The sequence below is a fragment of the Paramisgurnus dabryanus genome, chromosome 9 (assembly GCF_030506205.2).
Source record: "Paramisgurnus dabryanus chromosome 9, PD_genome_1.1, whole genome shotgun sequence".
Lineage (NCBI taxonomy): Eukaryota > Metazoa > Chordata > Actinopteri > Cypriniformes > Cobitidae > Paramisgurnus > Paramisgurnus dabryanus.
Genome location: NC_133345.1, coordinates 25835720 through 25851669, shown reverse-complemented (window position 1 = coordinate 25851669; position 15950 = coordinate 25835720). Strand labels below are relative to the sequence as shown.

Sequence of the window (15950 nt, the reverse complement as noted above, 5' to 3'; positions counted from 1 at the left end):
AACAAATCTTTATTTTTTTACGGCGTACAGCATTTGGTGTAGGGCATTTTAGCTTTCTGTTACATTTGGAACCGTGGAAGGCTGTTTGTGATGTTTTCAATACGTTTTACCTTGCTTTTGGGTATTTAGAAAGTAAACGCTATTAACATTGTGCCTCATGTGCCACCGAGCCTGTCTTGACTTTTTCTCTGTAAATGAAATCGTTTTAAATGCTTTGTGTATGTCTGAGCATGTAAAGCTAAAGTGATATATAGTCATAGTCTTTTAGAGGAAAAATAACATTTGGTTGAACTAGTGTCACGAAGGGCTAGTTTACTGTATGTTCAAAACTTGATGATAACTCTTGTTTCAATCCATAACAATATGTTATGAGCCGTCATGCATAGTGGATATTTTTCTTTGACTGTCGCGGGAGATTGGTTTCAAACATTGCTATTGAACATGCGGGCAGCCCTTAAACGTGGTAGAAAATACAACATGCGATTTTGTATATAGCTGCATAAAGATCCACTTTGAAGAATTACAGTAATGATGTTTATTTGTTTTTGTTGTGGGTTGAGGATATGTATGCACAACTGCAACATCAACTAAGGAATTGTTTGTTGTTAATAATAAGAAACACCACAACCACTGATGTAGTGTCATTTAACGTTACTGTGGGGCTTGTGGTCCGACTGCTTGTCCAATCTCAGGTGGATTTTTTTTAATGCCAGGAGCAAGTGAATGCATAATTTTAAAATGGGTTTTGGCTGTATTGTTTCCTCTTCAGACATCCTATTTTTGCATCAGAATAAATATATATGTTTGTTCAGAGGACTGTATTTAGAAATTGACAACCCCATACAGTGTAATGCACATGTTATTGCTGTGTATTGTATCGCTCTATATTGTATGTTCTTCCCTGTTCTCCAAAGTGATTATTTTTTGTGGAATCATTAACCATTTCTGGAAATGGGACTTATCGATTAAAAAGTGTGTATCTAAATTTATTGCAACGTGGTGTTTTGTATCTCAGATATTTTTATTAGATCAGACAGAAGTAGGCAGAGGATCAGCATTATCAGGCATTTATTTTTGTTCTGTTTTTCTTTTAATTTTTTTTTAAAGCAATAATCATTGCGTCGATGAATTATAAATTAAAATGGTCTGCTATGTGCTTGTTAAAAGCGGAGTTAAAATGCTGTGACCATTGGATTTTAGTTTTTCTCATTGAATCTACTGAAAGCATTACTTTTTTTAACTAATTTTGCATTTTGTTCATTAAAACTGTTACAGTGTGTTCAACAAAATATTTAAAGAATGGATGTAATAATAAATATGGGGGAAAGAAAATAGAGACGTGCATTGTCTTTATTACACTAAAACTAAATCAAAGTGTAGTAGTATGTTCGTATTCACAGCAGTTTACATTCAAAATAAATTTCTGTTTTAAATTCAGTTCATTGTAAATCCAAAGACAGCAGATTATTTAGAAAATAAACTGATGTGCACTGTATTATTTTGTGTAAGAATATGCACAGGTTAAATTGTTACTTAAAAAAGTAGTAGTTGATATGATATCATATCAATTGTCATCCTGTTTTCCTTTTTTTGGTTTTGCGTTTGAATTCACAGTACAACCATATTTGACTTGAAAGGAATAGTTTGCCCATAAATGAAAATTACAAACCAGTATAAATGTATTTTCTCTGATGAACACAAAGGAAGATATTTTGAGGAATGTTTGTAACCAAACTGTTCATGAGCCCCATTCACTTCCATAGTGTTCTCTTTTCCTACTAGGGAAGTGAATGGGGCTCATGATGAGTTTGGATACAAACATTCCTCTAAATATCTTCCTTCGTGTTCATCAGAACACAGAAATTTATACAGGTTTGTAAAAACATGAGAGTGAGAAAATTAAAACAGAATTTTCATTTTTGGGTGAACTATCCCTTTAAAAGGAGTTAATGCTCCACAAACACTTTCATTCCATAGTCTTGGCTCCCAAGCTCATCCTTTGCCTTGTTCTTACTTGTCCTAGTGACTTTATTTCTCCACTTAAAGGGAAACGTCGTGGGAGCCTGGCTGTTATGACAGTGAAGGTTGGGATCATGCAAAAGATTCCACATGAGCCAGATTTGTGGGACTGTCAAGCTGTGCACCACCATTAACTCTTTGTAGAAACAGGGATCAAAGACCTGGAGATGAGGTGCAGCAGATGGTCTCACTATTCCAAAAGTACGAAAGCCTTCGTGGCGAGTGGGCTGGAGTCTGATCCTCAGCAGACACATTCCTAGAAATACGTCATCGATGGGGAAGAGTTCGACCTCTTTGCAACCAAGGTGGAGCTTCAGGGCAGTATATCCTGACATGACAAAGCCGCCTCCGCCTGCATAAGATGGGTAAATCCCCTGACCATAAATAAACTCTGGAATAAAGTACTTACTTTTGTGCCTACGAATTGGTTTTGCATGAACTATGATGTCTCCGACAAAAAGGTCACTTTTTATCTCTTTATCCTTGAGCATCTCCAGGATGTTGTCTGTGTTTACATAAACATCCGCATCTCCCTTAAAAATGAACTTTGCTTTTGGACAACTGGTGTTGACCCACTTTAAGAAGTGGATTTCTTTTAGTGTCAGGTTAAAGAAAGTGTCCTCAAAGTCCCACAGAAGGACGTCGCCATAAATGTGGCTCTCATACGCCAACAGCTTGTCCCACAACGGAAGTGCCGTTCGATTTTGGGGCACACCGAGAAGAAAAACTCTCTTGGCGTTCACCTCATTGTGGAAGACACCCTCTCGTCCCCATGTGCGTCGAACTACCTGACGTTTGTCGAAGTCCATTGCTATTGACTTTATGGCAATAAGCAGGTAGGGGTCACCAGAAGAACACTTTGTTGGTTGATCGATTAGCAGCTTGAAGTCTCGCTGGTCTTTCTTTCGAAGGTAATCCTCAAAGTCAAATAAAGCATGTGTTGGTGGCTGGGGAGATTTAGCCATGGTTCGTGTTTTAGATTTACTCTGGAATTTGGCCTTCGATTGCGCCTTAAGCTTGATTTGAACCTCAGGTTGGCAATGGAGAACGTTTTGATGTTTAGATGAGACAGGCTTTGTTTGCTCTCCAATTGGTTCCCGTAAGGTGGATACCTGTTCAATGTGTATATTTTCCCATACAGGTGTCATTCTTTGGTGGGCATATAACAAAAGACAAAGGAGCACTAACAGAATCAAGGCACAAAGAACCTCTCCTTTAATATAAACTCTCCTCATGGTGTCACAAGGGTCAGTGGTTTGCCTTTCATCTTCCCATGAAGGTTTCCTTCCTGTGAAAGTCTCCAGTATTTGGATTTTTTCACAGGCAGTCCTTCAAAATAAAGAAATAAACAGCATTAGCTAAACTTGTGCAGCTTTCAAGCAGCCATTAGGGATTTATGGCATCTTCGGATGATAAAACAATTTCCTGTTGTGTGAGATACAATGTGTATTTGAAATGCTTAGCACACAATCCTTACCACAGTCATTTTGGATGACATCACATAACTGTGGACACAGCAGGATATTATTTGACCAGAGTTTTTAACAGTCAGGACAACATACTTCTGAAACAAGAAACAGAAACAATTAATACAGGTTTTGTATTCGAAATCTAATTATTAACTGAAAGAAAACATAGTACTTTAACTGAAATAAATGACGAATATGTTCTCTTGATGTATCTAGTACTGTGTGATGTACTTTACAAATGCAAGGAGTTACTTTACCAGAAAATATTTTACACAGGTGCCTGTGCCAACAAAATTTGATGTAACAACAACACAACAAAATGCCCCATTATTTTCTCAGGTGTTCATAACACTTCTTTTGTGAGGCACACACACAATAAATTTCAGCAATGCAAACATTCGGTACATAATCAGATTCACATTAAAAACGTTAAGTATTCCGATTTTCAATGGACCACGATCTGTGCCCACATGCAAACTAACATGAAGCAGGCAAATGCGTTATCAAGTTTCTCAAGACGTGTTCATTTTGGTTTTAAACCTTTAAAACCTAAAGTGTTTTGAATCCTTCATGTGTTTTGCAGATTAATATTGCGTTACATGTACAAGACTTACCAAAAAGAAGACGCATTGCAGAAGTGCTGAAGTCAGATCAGGGTTGCCAGATGTGGGTAACGAAATAAAAAGAATCCAAAAATAACCCGATGATTCAATGACCCAACCCCCAAAAACAAAACTTAAGCAATTTCACATAAAATCTATTCTTAAAAATCACTATACACCAGTTATCATAAATGCAAAATCTGTTTTCATAAATTAAATAATCGATTTACAACTGATAAAATGTATCCCTGGCATCTCCATTTCTTATCATCTATCAGTTTTAGCACTGGTATTATATAAATTGGGTAAAGTAAAATATTTTAATACAAGCATTTCAGTTCAGGAAAACCGCGGAATTGGCAACACACAGACAGATCCAGTCACATCTGTTTCCACTGCGGAGCGCGCGCTGGACTCAAACACAGTTAAAAGTTCTTGCTGAAAGGCGCCACGTAACTAAATGCACATGATATATCCATTTATACAATCCACGTTCGATGAATAAGAACCCCGAAAAGTGCTAGCTCTCTTCATAAATGCACATTTTTAAATAACTGTTTTGGTGATCATCACGTGATAACCTGGAGGTTGGGAGATGCCTCGCGCGCCAGACGCCAGCGCAGCAGCTGGAAAGAAGCTTTGGGGGAAGCGCGACCGCGCATGCGAATTATGACTTGAGTGAACTCGTGAGAAAACAAGACACATTTTATGTAATAATTTAATTAAGTCTGATAAAGTACATTTTATTTACATACAAATAATAGCAGTAAATGTACACACATTGCCTTATTAAACACATATCACAGTCTCTTTGGCTAAGACTTTAGAGTTAAATACCAACCCACCAACACACCCAGTTATTCCTCTACAAAAAACGTCTGCCATAAGGCCTGGATTAAAATCAGATCCCTTCATGGAGGCTGCCTGTGGTCTCTCTCTTTCTAAGCCTGTTTTGGGGGTCTTTTCGGTGGCGACGTATTCTGGTCTTCCAAACTTCTCTGTATAAAGGTTTCTCTTTCTGAAGCAGAACTCAAGTAGAGGCCGTGCTTATTCTCATGATCTTGAAAAGAGCGTTTATGTTGTTGTTCTTGATGGCATCCCGGCAGGCAGCGATGACCTGATTTTTGGGTTTTCCCACTGATAGACGAGAGTATAATTGCAAATGAATTAATTATGACAGTTATTAAAATTAAATGCAAAACAGAAAACTATTTACTCAAACATGTCTATTCCAACTCATTTTTTTTTTACAAAACTCCACCCACCTCTCAGTCTCCCCGCTCTTTGGATGGCCTGGTTAACTGCCTTTAGGCGGGCTAGAAGGGCATTGTGATTATTGGATCTGATTTTATATTCATTGATCAAATCTCTGTTTAAGTCATACAGCTCAGAGTAACGCTTCTTTGTGTTTCTCCTAAAAAAAACAGAAAATGATTTACATGAGCCCCCTTTTTTTTAAAGAAAAGTAAGGTCTGTAATGATATATTCAACTAGAGACACTCACCAATCACCCAGCAGTCTGGCATCTTCTGCTTGTACCAACATATTTTTTACGTAGTTTGAATGATCTGCCATGGCTGCTGTGAGTTTTTGATGAACAGAGTGAAACTCATCCACCTATCACAAATATAAAACGATACAGCATATACATTAATATTACACCTACATGAGAAATTAGCAATGCGAAAATGTTCAGATTTTGTAATAAATCTTCCGAACCTCAGTAAGAGTGTCACGCAACTCTTTAAAGTAGATGGGAAAATCTGCTTCAGCCTGTAAATCTTCTATGGCCAGGAAAGAGGCAAGCGACTGGATCAGATCTCCAGCCAGATCGATGTCATCGGTGTTCAGCGTAATCTAATTAAACAAAGCAAAGTTAAAGATTTTTGAAAAGTGTAAACACAGATATAGGTGATCCAGTCTGGAAGTCACAGACAGGGTCACATATTCATACACAAATTAGCTGTACCTCTCCACTAGGTTGCATGTTTATCCTTAAGAGACCACCTCCACGTAGTGCAGTAAAGGTGATGTCTGGACTGTCAATACCTTCAGGAAGCAGAAAGTTTTGGTTTAACCACATCACCACCTGTAGACACAAATACAAGCATCTTATTTCATGATCATACAAATAGCACAACTGGGATTGTGTTTGTCATTGGTTTACCCTCTGTGGTCTGTCATTGATGTTAAATGTTACTCTGCCGGTGGGCTGAGTGGCCGAGGGGTCAACATTGAGGTCGTACATTGAGAAGCGAGGTAGTTGACGTGTGATCTCAAACACATGAAATTGTGTACTGTGGGAAAAGAATAAGAAATATTGCTTAGTAATAATTTTTCCAATCAACTGCTTATCCACAACATAAATCTTCAACATTTTGGAGTTTTTGGAGAAGAATGGCATTCTCCCGAGAGATTTAATCCTGGGAAATAAATTCAAGATAATATTCTGCAGATGTGCACCTAGTCTTCCCTCCCACGAAAGCTTTGATGTGAAGGTCCACTGGAATGTCTTTTGGAGGAATGATGGGGACACAAACACATCCAGAGAGATTTTGAGCACTTGGATGAACCACGTGACTCTCGCCTTCGAAAATTCCCTCGGCAAATATCAGCACAGCTCTAATGATCGTTTCTGAAAGAGGAGGGGGCAGAGAGAACTTCATCGTATCACTGTGTCTCGAACTAAAAGGTCTACCAGAATCTCATATCAATATATCAGGCATTTTATTTAAATAAAATCATAGGCCAGCTGTATTAAAACTAATTTACCATTTGGGGTAGAGATGTTGAGCTCTATGTGAGCTTTATGGCTTTCTGTGGCTCGTCGTACAGACAAGGCCGTCTGGAGCTGTGTGTTAGCTGGAATCATCCCCATCTTAGACTCGCCATCTGAGACACCAGGAACAGCCTGTGTAAAGCAAATATTTACAGTCACCAAATGCAATTTGAAATGTCAACAGTCATGAACATCAGTATACATCTACTGTATAACCTTGGCATTTTCCTCATAGTTTCGTAATTCCAGCAGCAGGTTTTGTTTACGTTGGCTCAGTTCCCTGATCAGGTCTTGTTCCACACTTGCATCCATGAGGTTGCCCTTCATTTCTTTACTGGCAGGTAAATAGCCACGCACTATAGGACAACACATATGATATGTATAATGAGCAAATTCCCAAATACATGCATTTATAGTTAAGATTCACCATCTTACCTTCTCCCTCCACAGAGGTGCATATAAGCTGGATTTGTCCATCCATACGATAGTCTCCTTCCACAAGTCCAGCCACAGAGGAGGAAAAGTTATCTTTGAAGATCACTTCACCTGTCCGATCGCTGCGGGCGTCAATCTAGAAATGAAGTCGCAAGAAATGTGCATGAGGAAACTGATACAACTAATGCAAAACTAATTGGTAGATTTGAGTGTTGTGGCTAAAACAGACTCACCTTTCCATTGGACCATCCAGTTATTAGCTCAACAACACCATCGGCATTAAGATCAAATGCATGTATACTCATAGCATGGTTTTTAGACTGTAGAAAAGGAAGAAGGAGAATAAAGCAAGAGAAAGGGACTTAAATAACCCTATTTTGGTTAACTGATAGTGTTCCTAGTGGATGAATTGATACATTTATTGTTGATGGCAGTACCTTGATTCTCCAGTAGCGGGCAGTGCGGTCATATACTCCCACTGTTCCATTGGCCAAAGCATAACCAAACCTACTGCCATGCATGTGACAAAGTGATGTGACTGTCTGAGAGACACAAAAATCAATAACAGTATAAATGAGAAGGATTTTTTCCAAAACAGCCTGACTAACTATTAAAAGCACTATCTCGGAGTCGTACCTCATTTTCTGACATCTCTGTAACCAGCTCGTCTTCTCTGAACACCCTGATGTCAAAGTCCTCTGATCCAACAAGAAGCTGCATTTGTAAAATGAGTTATGTAGTGTTGTTTTAATATACAATACCCTCAATAATTGAGTCAATAATTATAAAATTATAAGTATAAATCTGTAACCTCGTTTTTGCCATCTCCAGTAAAGTCACACAGCACAAGTGATCGTACATTATCTCCCGTGACCTATAAAAAATCAAAATCATACCTAAAAATTGTCATTTGTCCTTTCTTATATGTTTTGTGAACAAAGCAAACGGAAAACTAAATGATCTTACCGTCCAGAATTGGTCATTTCCCTCAAAGTCAAAGCCTTGTAGAGCACAGTTTCCACCAATGATGGCAAGGGGAGACTTGATATCTCCTAGATTTCCAAGGACAATGGCATTGGCCCCATCAGCTACCTATTACATAAAGCGCATAACAAACATTTCAGCCTTTTTTAGAAAGTAAATCTTAAAACTTAAACCATTTATTTTCTCTTGATGTCCACATCCTTAAATGTGTCTTTAACCTCCTAAGACCACATTTTTTTGCTGTTTGCACTTTGCACCATAATACTTAATTCTGTGTAACTGGAACCTGTTGTACACAAACATGGACAATTAGACTGCATCATGTTCAAAGAGAAATATTTGGTTATTATATTACTGGCTCTTCCTAACCCCAAAATAGGTGGTAGGAATCTGGGGAAGAAAAAGACAAACCAAAGCTTGGGTCTTGGGAGATTAAGCATCTCTTACCTCCTTATAAAAGACATCAGTGTTGTCATGCACATCATAGGCCAGCAGGTTGGTTTGAGATCCAACAAGCAGTGTGTGTCCTGTAGTGTTAGGTCCCAGAGTACCAGCTGTTAGACAACTAACTGCCTGGTTGATATTGAGGAGTGAAATGTCAGAGTCCTGTGTGCTCTGACTCAGCCGGTGAGCTGTTGGCCTTTGACCTCGAGTGTGGGGATTATGGATAAACACCTGAATGGGTTTAAAAGTTAACAAAAAATGTGAAGGAAAAAGTAGGATTTTACTGTAGTAGATGCAATTATAAGGTTAACATACAGTACACTATATTGCCAAAAGTTTTGGAACATCTACCTTTATATGCACATGAACCTGAATGACATCCCATAATCCATAGGGTTTAATATGGAGCTGGCCCACCCTACAACAGCTTCAACTCTTCTTGGAATACTTTCTACAAGGTTTAGGAGTGTTTTTTGAGAATTTTTCTAAAAGCACATTTGTAAGGTCAGACACTAATATTGGATGAGAAGGTCTCGCTCGTAGTCTCCGCTCTAATTCATCCCAAAGATGTTCTATTGGGTTGAGGTCGGGACTTTGTGCAGGCCAGTCAAGTTCCTCCACACCAAACTCGCTTATTCATGTCTTTATGTACATTGCTTTGTGCACTGGTACACAGTCATGTTGGAACAGGATTACAAGGATTATTTTTTGTGTTTATTTGGATTTATGCATTACATAAATATTCGTTATTCGTTTTATTTTTCCTAAAATTTCAAAGAATCTGCACATATGTTCGTTTTTCTGGTGTATTCTACAGTGAGGATAATGGAAAAATACCACCGGTCAAAACCGAGTGTGGCCAAGTGCAAATCAACGCTTTTGTTTACTGTGTGGTGTTCTCACGGGTAAGTAAGTGCAGACGTGTTGAGCACATGCTTTTTGGTGAGTATGCGCTTTTACACACCACAGTGACATCGTGTGACAAGTTCCCTTTTTCCCATGTGCAAACTGAAAGAGTGACAAATATTTGTTTGGATAGCAGATTGAAAACATTAATAAAGCTTAGAAAGCTATATATCTCCTGAAAATGACAAATTCGTTAAAAATTAACATAACTTTTCTTATAAAATAGTTTTTATAATTGTTGTAAAATTGGTTTTAAAATCCAATAGAGATTACATGCAGGAGCTATTAGAGACAAGCAATATGTTAACAAACTGCTTTTGGAGCGATATTAAAAGAGATCTCTGGTTCACTCAAATATATTTTTATGTTTAAAAATACTTTACAGTCTTCACTGACTAAATCATAGCTGTTTACCTTCACGTGTTGACCTTAGCAATTTGTGTGTTGTTTTAATTGTGTGTATAAAATGTGTTTAATATGAAAATTAATATATTAATCTTGGCATGGACTTTATATCTCAATGGGTTCTTCCTTGTAAAAAAAGCTAAAACAAATAAAATCAACTTTCAAAATCAATCTTCTAAGTAAAAAAAAACAAACATATTACATTATTAAACATGCTAACAGCCCCCATTAATGTTTAGCGGCGTGGAAAAGAAGTTATATAATTTTATAAACAACACATTGATCAAACAGGGTGGGTGTGGTGATTTGTGATCGTTTGATGATTTGCACCCAGTTGCATGAATAAGTAATGAATGAGTAACACCATGTGCAGGCTCTGGTGGGCGTGGTTTTGCACTCGTCCTGTAAGCACTGAGCTCTATAAAACCAAGGCAGGCACATTAAGCTGGTACCATCTACAACTCAATCACAAATTTGTGAAACGATACAGCAAAGGAACCTTCGGGAACTTTAACGGATACTCTAAGGGAAAATGGATCCTTGTGATTGCTCAAAGAGTAAGTATTTCAGGCTTAGTTGAGTTACATTTTGGGCTTGTGTTGCTTTGGAAATTAGGTTATGGATGTGGAGTAATTTTGTGCTTGTTTGTTTAATTTGCTGTTTTTCGTTGTAGCTGGAACTTGCAACTGTGGTGCCACCTGCAAGTGTACTAACTGCCAGTGTACAACCTGCAAGAAGAGTAAGTTAACTTGAATCATGTTAGCCTGTTATTGTTTAGTCCCAGACTGTTAACATTTTTATTCCTGTCATAGGTTGCTGTTCATGCTGCCCATCCGGCTGCAGCAAGTGTGCCTCTGGATGCATTTGTAAGGGCAATTCCTGTGACTCCAGCTGTTGTCAATGAGGAACCTCAATTAACTAACTGTCTTCATTGTACATCAATGTTGTCTTTTTAAGATAATAAATGACCTCCAGTTATTATCAGATTTGTTTCATGTTGCCACAATTATTTTTTTGATTGGGGGAGTTTACTTATTTGTACTGTTAAAGACTATACTACTCTGTTCTTTATTAAATGTTAAATTGTACCTTTTCATTATGTGTCAAACACACAAATACACTTTTGATCAGTTCGTGCAACTGTATCTTTTAAACTGTTGCTGCAGTAATAAACCCCTCTTTCAAATCTAAGACGACATCCTTTACATTTCATGACAACCCTGTTTTAAAACAAACAGTAATGTCCAAAAGGTTTACATTTGTAATATGTTCCAAGTAAAAACAAATGCATGCTATAGTATTCTTCAAAATACACTGGATCTCACAGGTTACTTTAAAGGGTTAATGTTATGTGTGTTAAATCAACTTTAATTTCTGACCTGATAGTTTTGAGTGAATCCGAACTAACCCGAGCTGATATTAGAGATTTGAGTTGACCGTACACAGACGGATGTTTAAGTAAAGCCATCCCCTTCCCACAAAGTTGGGAGCATGAAATTGTCCAAAATGTCTTGCTATGATGCCGAACTAAGAGTTCCTTTTACTGGAACTGAGAGGCCAAGCCCAACCCTTGAAAAACAACCCCACGCCATAATCCCCCTCCATCAAACTTTACACTTTGCACAATGTGGTCAGGCAAGTACAATTCTCCTGGCAATCGCCAAACCCAGGCTTGTCCATCGGATTGCCAGACAGAGAAGCAAAATTCGCTTTTTAAGGCTTGGATGCAGCTGCTCAGCTATGAAAACCCATTTCATGAAGCTCTCTATGCACTGTTCTTGAGCTAATCCAAAGTCCACATGAAATTTGGAGGTCTGTAGTTATTGCCTCTGCAGAAAGTTGCCAACTTCTGCGCACTGTGTGCCTCAGCATGCGCTAACCCCGCTCTATGATTTTATGTGGCCTACTGCTGAGTTGCTGTTGTTTCCAATTGCTTTCATTTTGTTATAATATTACTAACAGTTGACCGTGGAATATTTAGTAATGAAGAAATTTTCACAAATGGACTTATTGCACAGGTGGAAACCTATCACTGTACCATGCTTGAATTCACTGAGCTCCTGAGAACGATCCATTCATTCACAAATGTTTGTAACAGCTGTCTGGAAGCTTAGGTGATTGATTTTATACACCTGAGGCTATGGAAGTGATTGGAACACATGAATTCAATGATTTGGAGGGGTGTCCCAAAACTTGGCAATATAGTCCCTGTCCCAAATGGCACACTTAATGTGGACTTTTGGTCTTGTGGCCTTAAATTGCGGGTGCTTGCTTAGTCTATGAGTCCGTAGGGTGTCCCATCTGTCATTTTTTACACTCCGAAGTGTGCTAATCAGTGTCCCCTTTGCACCCTTGATGCGGTCTTTGGCGAAGCCCGCACTGCTGCTGGCTCATCGCACTTTACCTACCCAGAAGTCCTTGCGAAAGAGCAATCAGACCAATCAGACGACGGATGGAAGAAGTTCACACTAATCGACAACTTCCAATTTCCAGCTTCACTCTCGAGTCTGTCCCAAAATACGACTTCGGTGCGCCCTCGTTGACTTGCGTCAAGGGTTCCTAAGGTCTGCAATACATGATGTCATCAAAGTGTGGACTCTGAGGAAGTCCACAAGTCCGGAGTGTGCCATTTAGGACAGGGTCATAGTGTATGTATTCAGTGAAAGTCTGACATTTTTTGTCAAGTATGATGACCCAAAGTCTGCATTTTGTCCATCCTAATGAGCAGTTAACACACGCACTGCAAGTCCCAGGGAAAAAATGGGGTTTAAGTGCCTTGCTCAAAAGCACCACAGTCACAGACTAACCTGGGCCTCTGCAAAAAATTTAATTATCAGAACTTGAATCAGAGTTCAATTGCTACACTGTGCACAATACATTTTTCCATGAATCAAATCAAGCTGCTGTCATGAAGATTACGTAGCTGTCTACAACAAAGTAAGTTGGTTTGGATAAAAATGTCTGCCAAATGTTTATGCAAATAGACATTAATTCTCTGATTGAATTTTCTTGAACAAAATATGTAATTTGTAAATTTGTTGAGTTGATGATAAAGGGAAAATAACTGTTTTAAATGTTAGTAATGGAACAAAATACAGTAAAAACTCCTAGCTGTATGACAAATGAAGGCTACACAACACTTTGAACATACCTTCCCAGCTTGAGTGGCTGCAGTGAGGCATGGGTGAATCCCATCGTACTTCCCGATAGCAACCATTCGAGGGTTAATCTTATGGTTTAATTTAAGAGTGAAGATCGGCACTAACATGGTGGCACAGCTCAAAGGCAAAAGCAGACCTGTTATGCTTCTATAGGAAAACCTGTGATAACACCATAAACATATCTGTTACTGAAATGACCTGAGCATTCACATATTACACCAGAAAACTTAGCTGTTAGAAAAACAACAAGAATCAAATGTCTCCCCTTTCTCTCTATAACCCATCTAACTACCCCCACCTCTCTCTGTCTCTCTCTCTTTCTTTAGGTATAGATAAACAGCTTACCATGCGTCTCGCCAACAGGGACTTCCGTTGCCTAGCAACAGTAGGCAGCTTGTCACAGCCTTACCAAGCCACTTTTGCTAGCATGCTATTCTACTAATCCTTTACGTTTACACTTCTGTTCACAAGGTTTTGTATAGAGTAAATATTTACATATACAACGACATTTCAATTCTAAACAAAAAATGTAATGCAATGAATAAGTGTTAAGTTAGCCAGATCTGTGCTAAAAAGTCTTTTCACTGAGAAGCTAAGTGTGCTAACTCTGCTTAGCTGTACGACTCGTGCACGTCGAAAACAAATATATAAAAATATTTTTCCTTATTTCAATAGAACTATGTGCTATACTAAATATAATTGTTTCTTACCGCAATCCCTGGTTTGATATTGTATTGATGCTGCAAGCTAGCACTGAGGTTGACTGATACCCATAACTAACTTGAGGGGGGATTGTTAATAAGATGTGTGTGCATTGGGCAAGCGCAGAAAGTCCTCAATTATTTAAAAAAATAATTATAAAAGTTGGCAAAAATCAACAGAAAGTGGCGATAACAATGCGAGATCGAGCATTTATGTAATATTCAAATTATTTTTATGTAAATCTATAAAGTTTATGCGTGTGAAAAAATACAATTATTATTAGATTGCAAACCTTCATAGACATTCTGATAATGTTAGATTCGATGCTATCCCAGTGGTTTGTCATATCAAACCACTGAATACATTTTATTCAAGATGTATATTAATGTTTGCTATTTGGATTTATTCATAAATATCCGTTTTGTGTTTTATTTTGCCAAAAAATTTAAAGATATTCTGCACCCGTCACAACACCGTTCGTGTTTTTCTGGTCTATTCATCCGTGTGGGTAATGGAAAAATACCACCGGTCAATAGTAAATAATGTGTGACCGAGTGCAAATCAACGCTTTTGTTTACTGTGTGTGGTGTTCTCACGCGTATCCTCGCCGAGTGCAGAGATGGTGAGCACGCGCTTTTCTTTTTCCTTTTTTTTTGTGAGCACAGCACGCGCTTTTTACTCGCCACTGTGACAAGTTTCCCTTTAGTGCCGTGTGCAAACTGAAAAAAGAGTGACACAGTTGACAAACATTTGTTTGGATACCAGATTGAAAAGATTAATAAAGCTTATCTAGAAAGCTATATATCTCATGAAAATGACAAATTCGTTAAAAATTAACATAACTGTTCTTATAAAATTGTTTTATAATTGTTGTAAAACTGTTTTTATAATCCAATAGAGCTTACATGCAGGAACTATTCTTGTGACAGAATAGCAATGTTAACAAACTGCTTTTGGAGCGATATTAATAAAAGAGACGTTTTCTCTTGTTCACTCAAATATATTTTTATGTTTAAAAATAAATACAGTCGTCATAGCTTTTTACCTTTATCACGTGTTGACCTTAGCTATTTTTGTTTTGTTTATGGTGTATTTAAAATGTGTTTTATTATGAAAATTAAGGACTTTATATCTCAATGGGACCTTCCTTGTAAAGGAAATCAAAATAAAACAAAATTAAATTTCAAAATCAATCTTCTAAGCGAAAGAACATACGTATTACTATTACCGGTACATTATTTAACATGTTAACAGACCCCAACAGCGTTCAGTGGCCTGGAAATAGAAGTTATATAATTTTATAAACAACACATTGATTAAACAGGGTGGGCGTGGTTATTTGTAATCGTTTGATGATTTGCACCCTGTTGCATGAATGAGTAACACCGTGTGCAGGCTCTGGTGGGCGTGGTTTTGCACTCGTCCTGTAAGCACTGAGCTCTATAAAACCAAGACAGGCACATTAAGCTGGTACCATCTACAACTCATTCACAAATTTGTGAAACGATACAGCAAAGGAACCTTCGGGAACTTTAAAGGATACTCTAAGGGAAAATGGATCCTTGTGATTGCTCAAAAAGTAAGTATTTCAGGCTGTGTTGAGTCACATTTTTGGACTTTGGAAATAAGGTTATGGATGTGGAGTAATTTTGTGCTTGTTTAATTTGCTGTTTTTCTTTGTAGCTGGAACTTGCAACTGTGGTGCCACCTGCAAGTGCACTAACTGCAAGTGTACAACCTGCAAGAAGAGTAAGTTGACTTTAATCATAACCTAAATCATGTTAGACATTGTTAAACGGTTCAGTTCCAGACAGTTAACTTGTGTTTTTCCTGTCATAGGTTGCTGTTCTTGCTGCCCATCAGGCTGCAGCAAGTGCGCCTCTGGATGCGTTTGTAAGGGCAATTCCTGTGACTCCAGCTGTTGTCAATGAGGAGGTCGACGCGCCGTTTGCTACAATGTGAACTCTGTCCGAACTTCGTGTCTTCATTGTACATTAATGTCTTTTTGAAATAATAAATGACCTCCAGTTACTATCAGATTTGT

At 38.1% G+C, this 15950-nt stretch overlaps 4 protein-coding genes across 6 annotated transcripts; 2 read left to right on the top strand and 2 right to left on the bottom strand.

Moving 5' to 3' along the window:
• Positions 1–25: 25 nt before the first annotated feature.
• b3gnt9 (UDP-GlcNAc:betaGal beta-1,3-N-acetylglucosaminyltransferase 9) lies at positions 26–4694 on the bottom strand. The gene is made up of 3 exons (XM_065283322.2): positions 4103–4694; positions 3497–3583; positions 26–3348 (listed from the first exon to the last, which is right to left on the bottom strand). Exon 3 carries the CDS (start codon positions 3252–3254, stop codon positions 1947–1949), a length of 1308 nt encoding a protein of 435 aa, XP_065139394.1. The 5' UTR covers positions 3255–3348; positions 3497–3583; positions 4103–4694; the 3' UTR covers positions 26–1946.
• A 181-nt stretch (positions 4695–4875) lies between these two features.
• On the bottom strand, positions 4876–14035 carry bbs2 (Bardet-Biedl syndrome 2). 3 transcript variants are annotated; one of them, XM_065278919.2, is made up of 18 exons: positions 13915–14035; positions 13195–13363; positions 8736–8963; positions 8271–8396; positions 8116–8178; positions 7941–8018; positions 7742–7846; positions 7538–7624; positions 7305–7440; positions 7086–7225; positions 6863–7001; positions 6554–6725; positions 6258–6387; positions 6060–6179; positions 5810–5947; positions 5595–5707; positions 5356–5504; positions 4876–5227 (listed from the first exon to the last, which is right to left on the bottom strand). In XM_065278919.2, exons 2-18 carry the CDS (start codon positions 13309–13311, stop codon positions 5121–5123), a joined length of 2148 nt encoding a protein of 715 aa, XP_065134991.2. In that variant the 5' UTR covers positions 13312–13363; positions 13915–14035; the 3' UTR covers positions 4876–5120. The 3 variants fall into 3 exon arrangements, with proteins under 3 accessions (XP_065134991.2, XP_065134993.2, XP_065134992.2); XM_065278921.2 differs by having other exon boundaries at positions 13195–13321; positions 13915–13933; XM_065278920.2 differs by lacking the exon at positions 13915–14035 and adding an exon at positions 13550–13887.
• LOC135773637 (metallothionein) lies at positions 10418–11027 on the top strand. The gene is made up of 3 exons (XM_065283323.2): positions 10418–10600; positions 10717–10782; positions 10856–11027. The coding sequence occupies exons 1-3, from the start codon at positions 10576–10578 to the stop codon at positions 10945–10947; spliced, it is 183 nt and encodes a 60-aa protein (XP_065139395.1). The 5' UTR covers positions 10418–10575; the 3' UTR covers positions 10948–11027.
• Positions 14036–15326: 1291 nt separating the features above from the next.
• On the top strand, positions 15327–15943 carry mt2 (metallothionein 2). Its single transcript, XM_065283320.1, has 3 exons — positions 15327–15485; positions 15590–15655; positions 15746–15943. Exons 1-3 carry the CDS (start codon positions 15461–15463, stop codon positions 15835–15837), a joined length of 183 nt encoding a protein of 60 aa, XP_065139392.1. The 5' UTR covers positions 15327–15460; the 3' UTR covers positions 15838–15943.
• The last annotated feature ends 7 nt before the right edge of the window (positions 15944–15950 follow it).

Coding starts and splice junctions, on each gene's coding strand:
- b3gnt9 (XM_065283322.2), bottom strand. CDS start 3,254: ATGAGGAGAGTTTATATTAAAGGAGAGGTTCTTTGTGCCTTGATTCTG.
- LOC135773637 (XM_065283323.2), top strand. CDS start 10,576: ATGGATCCTTGTGATTGCTCAAAGA. Junction 10,601..10,716: donor TCCTTGTGATTGCTCAAAGA/GTAAGTATTTCA, acceptor TTTTCGTTGTAG/CTGGAACTTGCAACTGTGGT. Junction 10,783..10,855: donor GTGTACAACCTGCAAGAAGA/GTAAGTTAACTT, acceptor TTCCTGTCATAG/GTTGCTGTTCATGCTGCCCA.
- bbs2 (XM_065278919.2), bottom strand. CDS start 13,311: ATGTTAGTGCCGATCTTCACTCTTAAATTAAACCATAAGATTAACCCT. Junction 6,726..6,862: donor CAACATCTCTACCCCAAATG/GTAAATTAGTTT, acceptor CTCCTCTTTCAG/AAACGATCATTAGAGCTGTG. Junction 5,228..5,355: donor AAGAGCGGGGAGACTGAGAG/GTGGGTGGAGTT, acceptor CTCGTCTATCAG/TGGGAAAACCCAAAAATCAG.
- mt2 (XM_065283320.1), top strand. CDS start 15,461: ATGGATCCTTGTGATTGCTCAAAAA. Junction 15,486..15,589: donor TCCTTGTGATTGCTCAAAAA/GTAAGTATTTCA, acceptor TTTTCTTTGTAG/CTGGAACTTGCAACTGTGGT. Junction 15,656..15,745: donor GTGTACAACCTGCAAGAAGA/GTAAGTTGACTT, acceptor TTCCTGTCATAG/GTTGCTGTTCTTGCTGCCCA.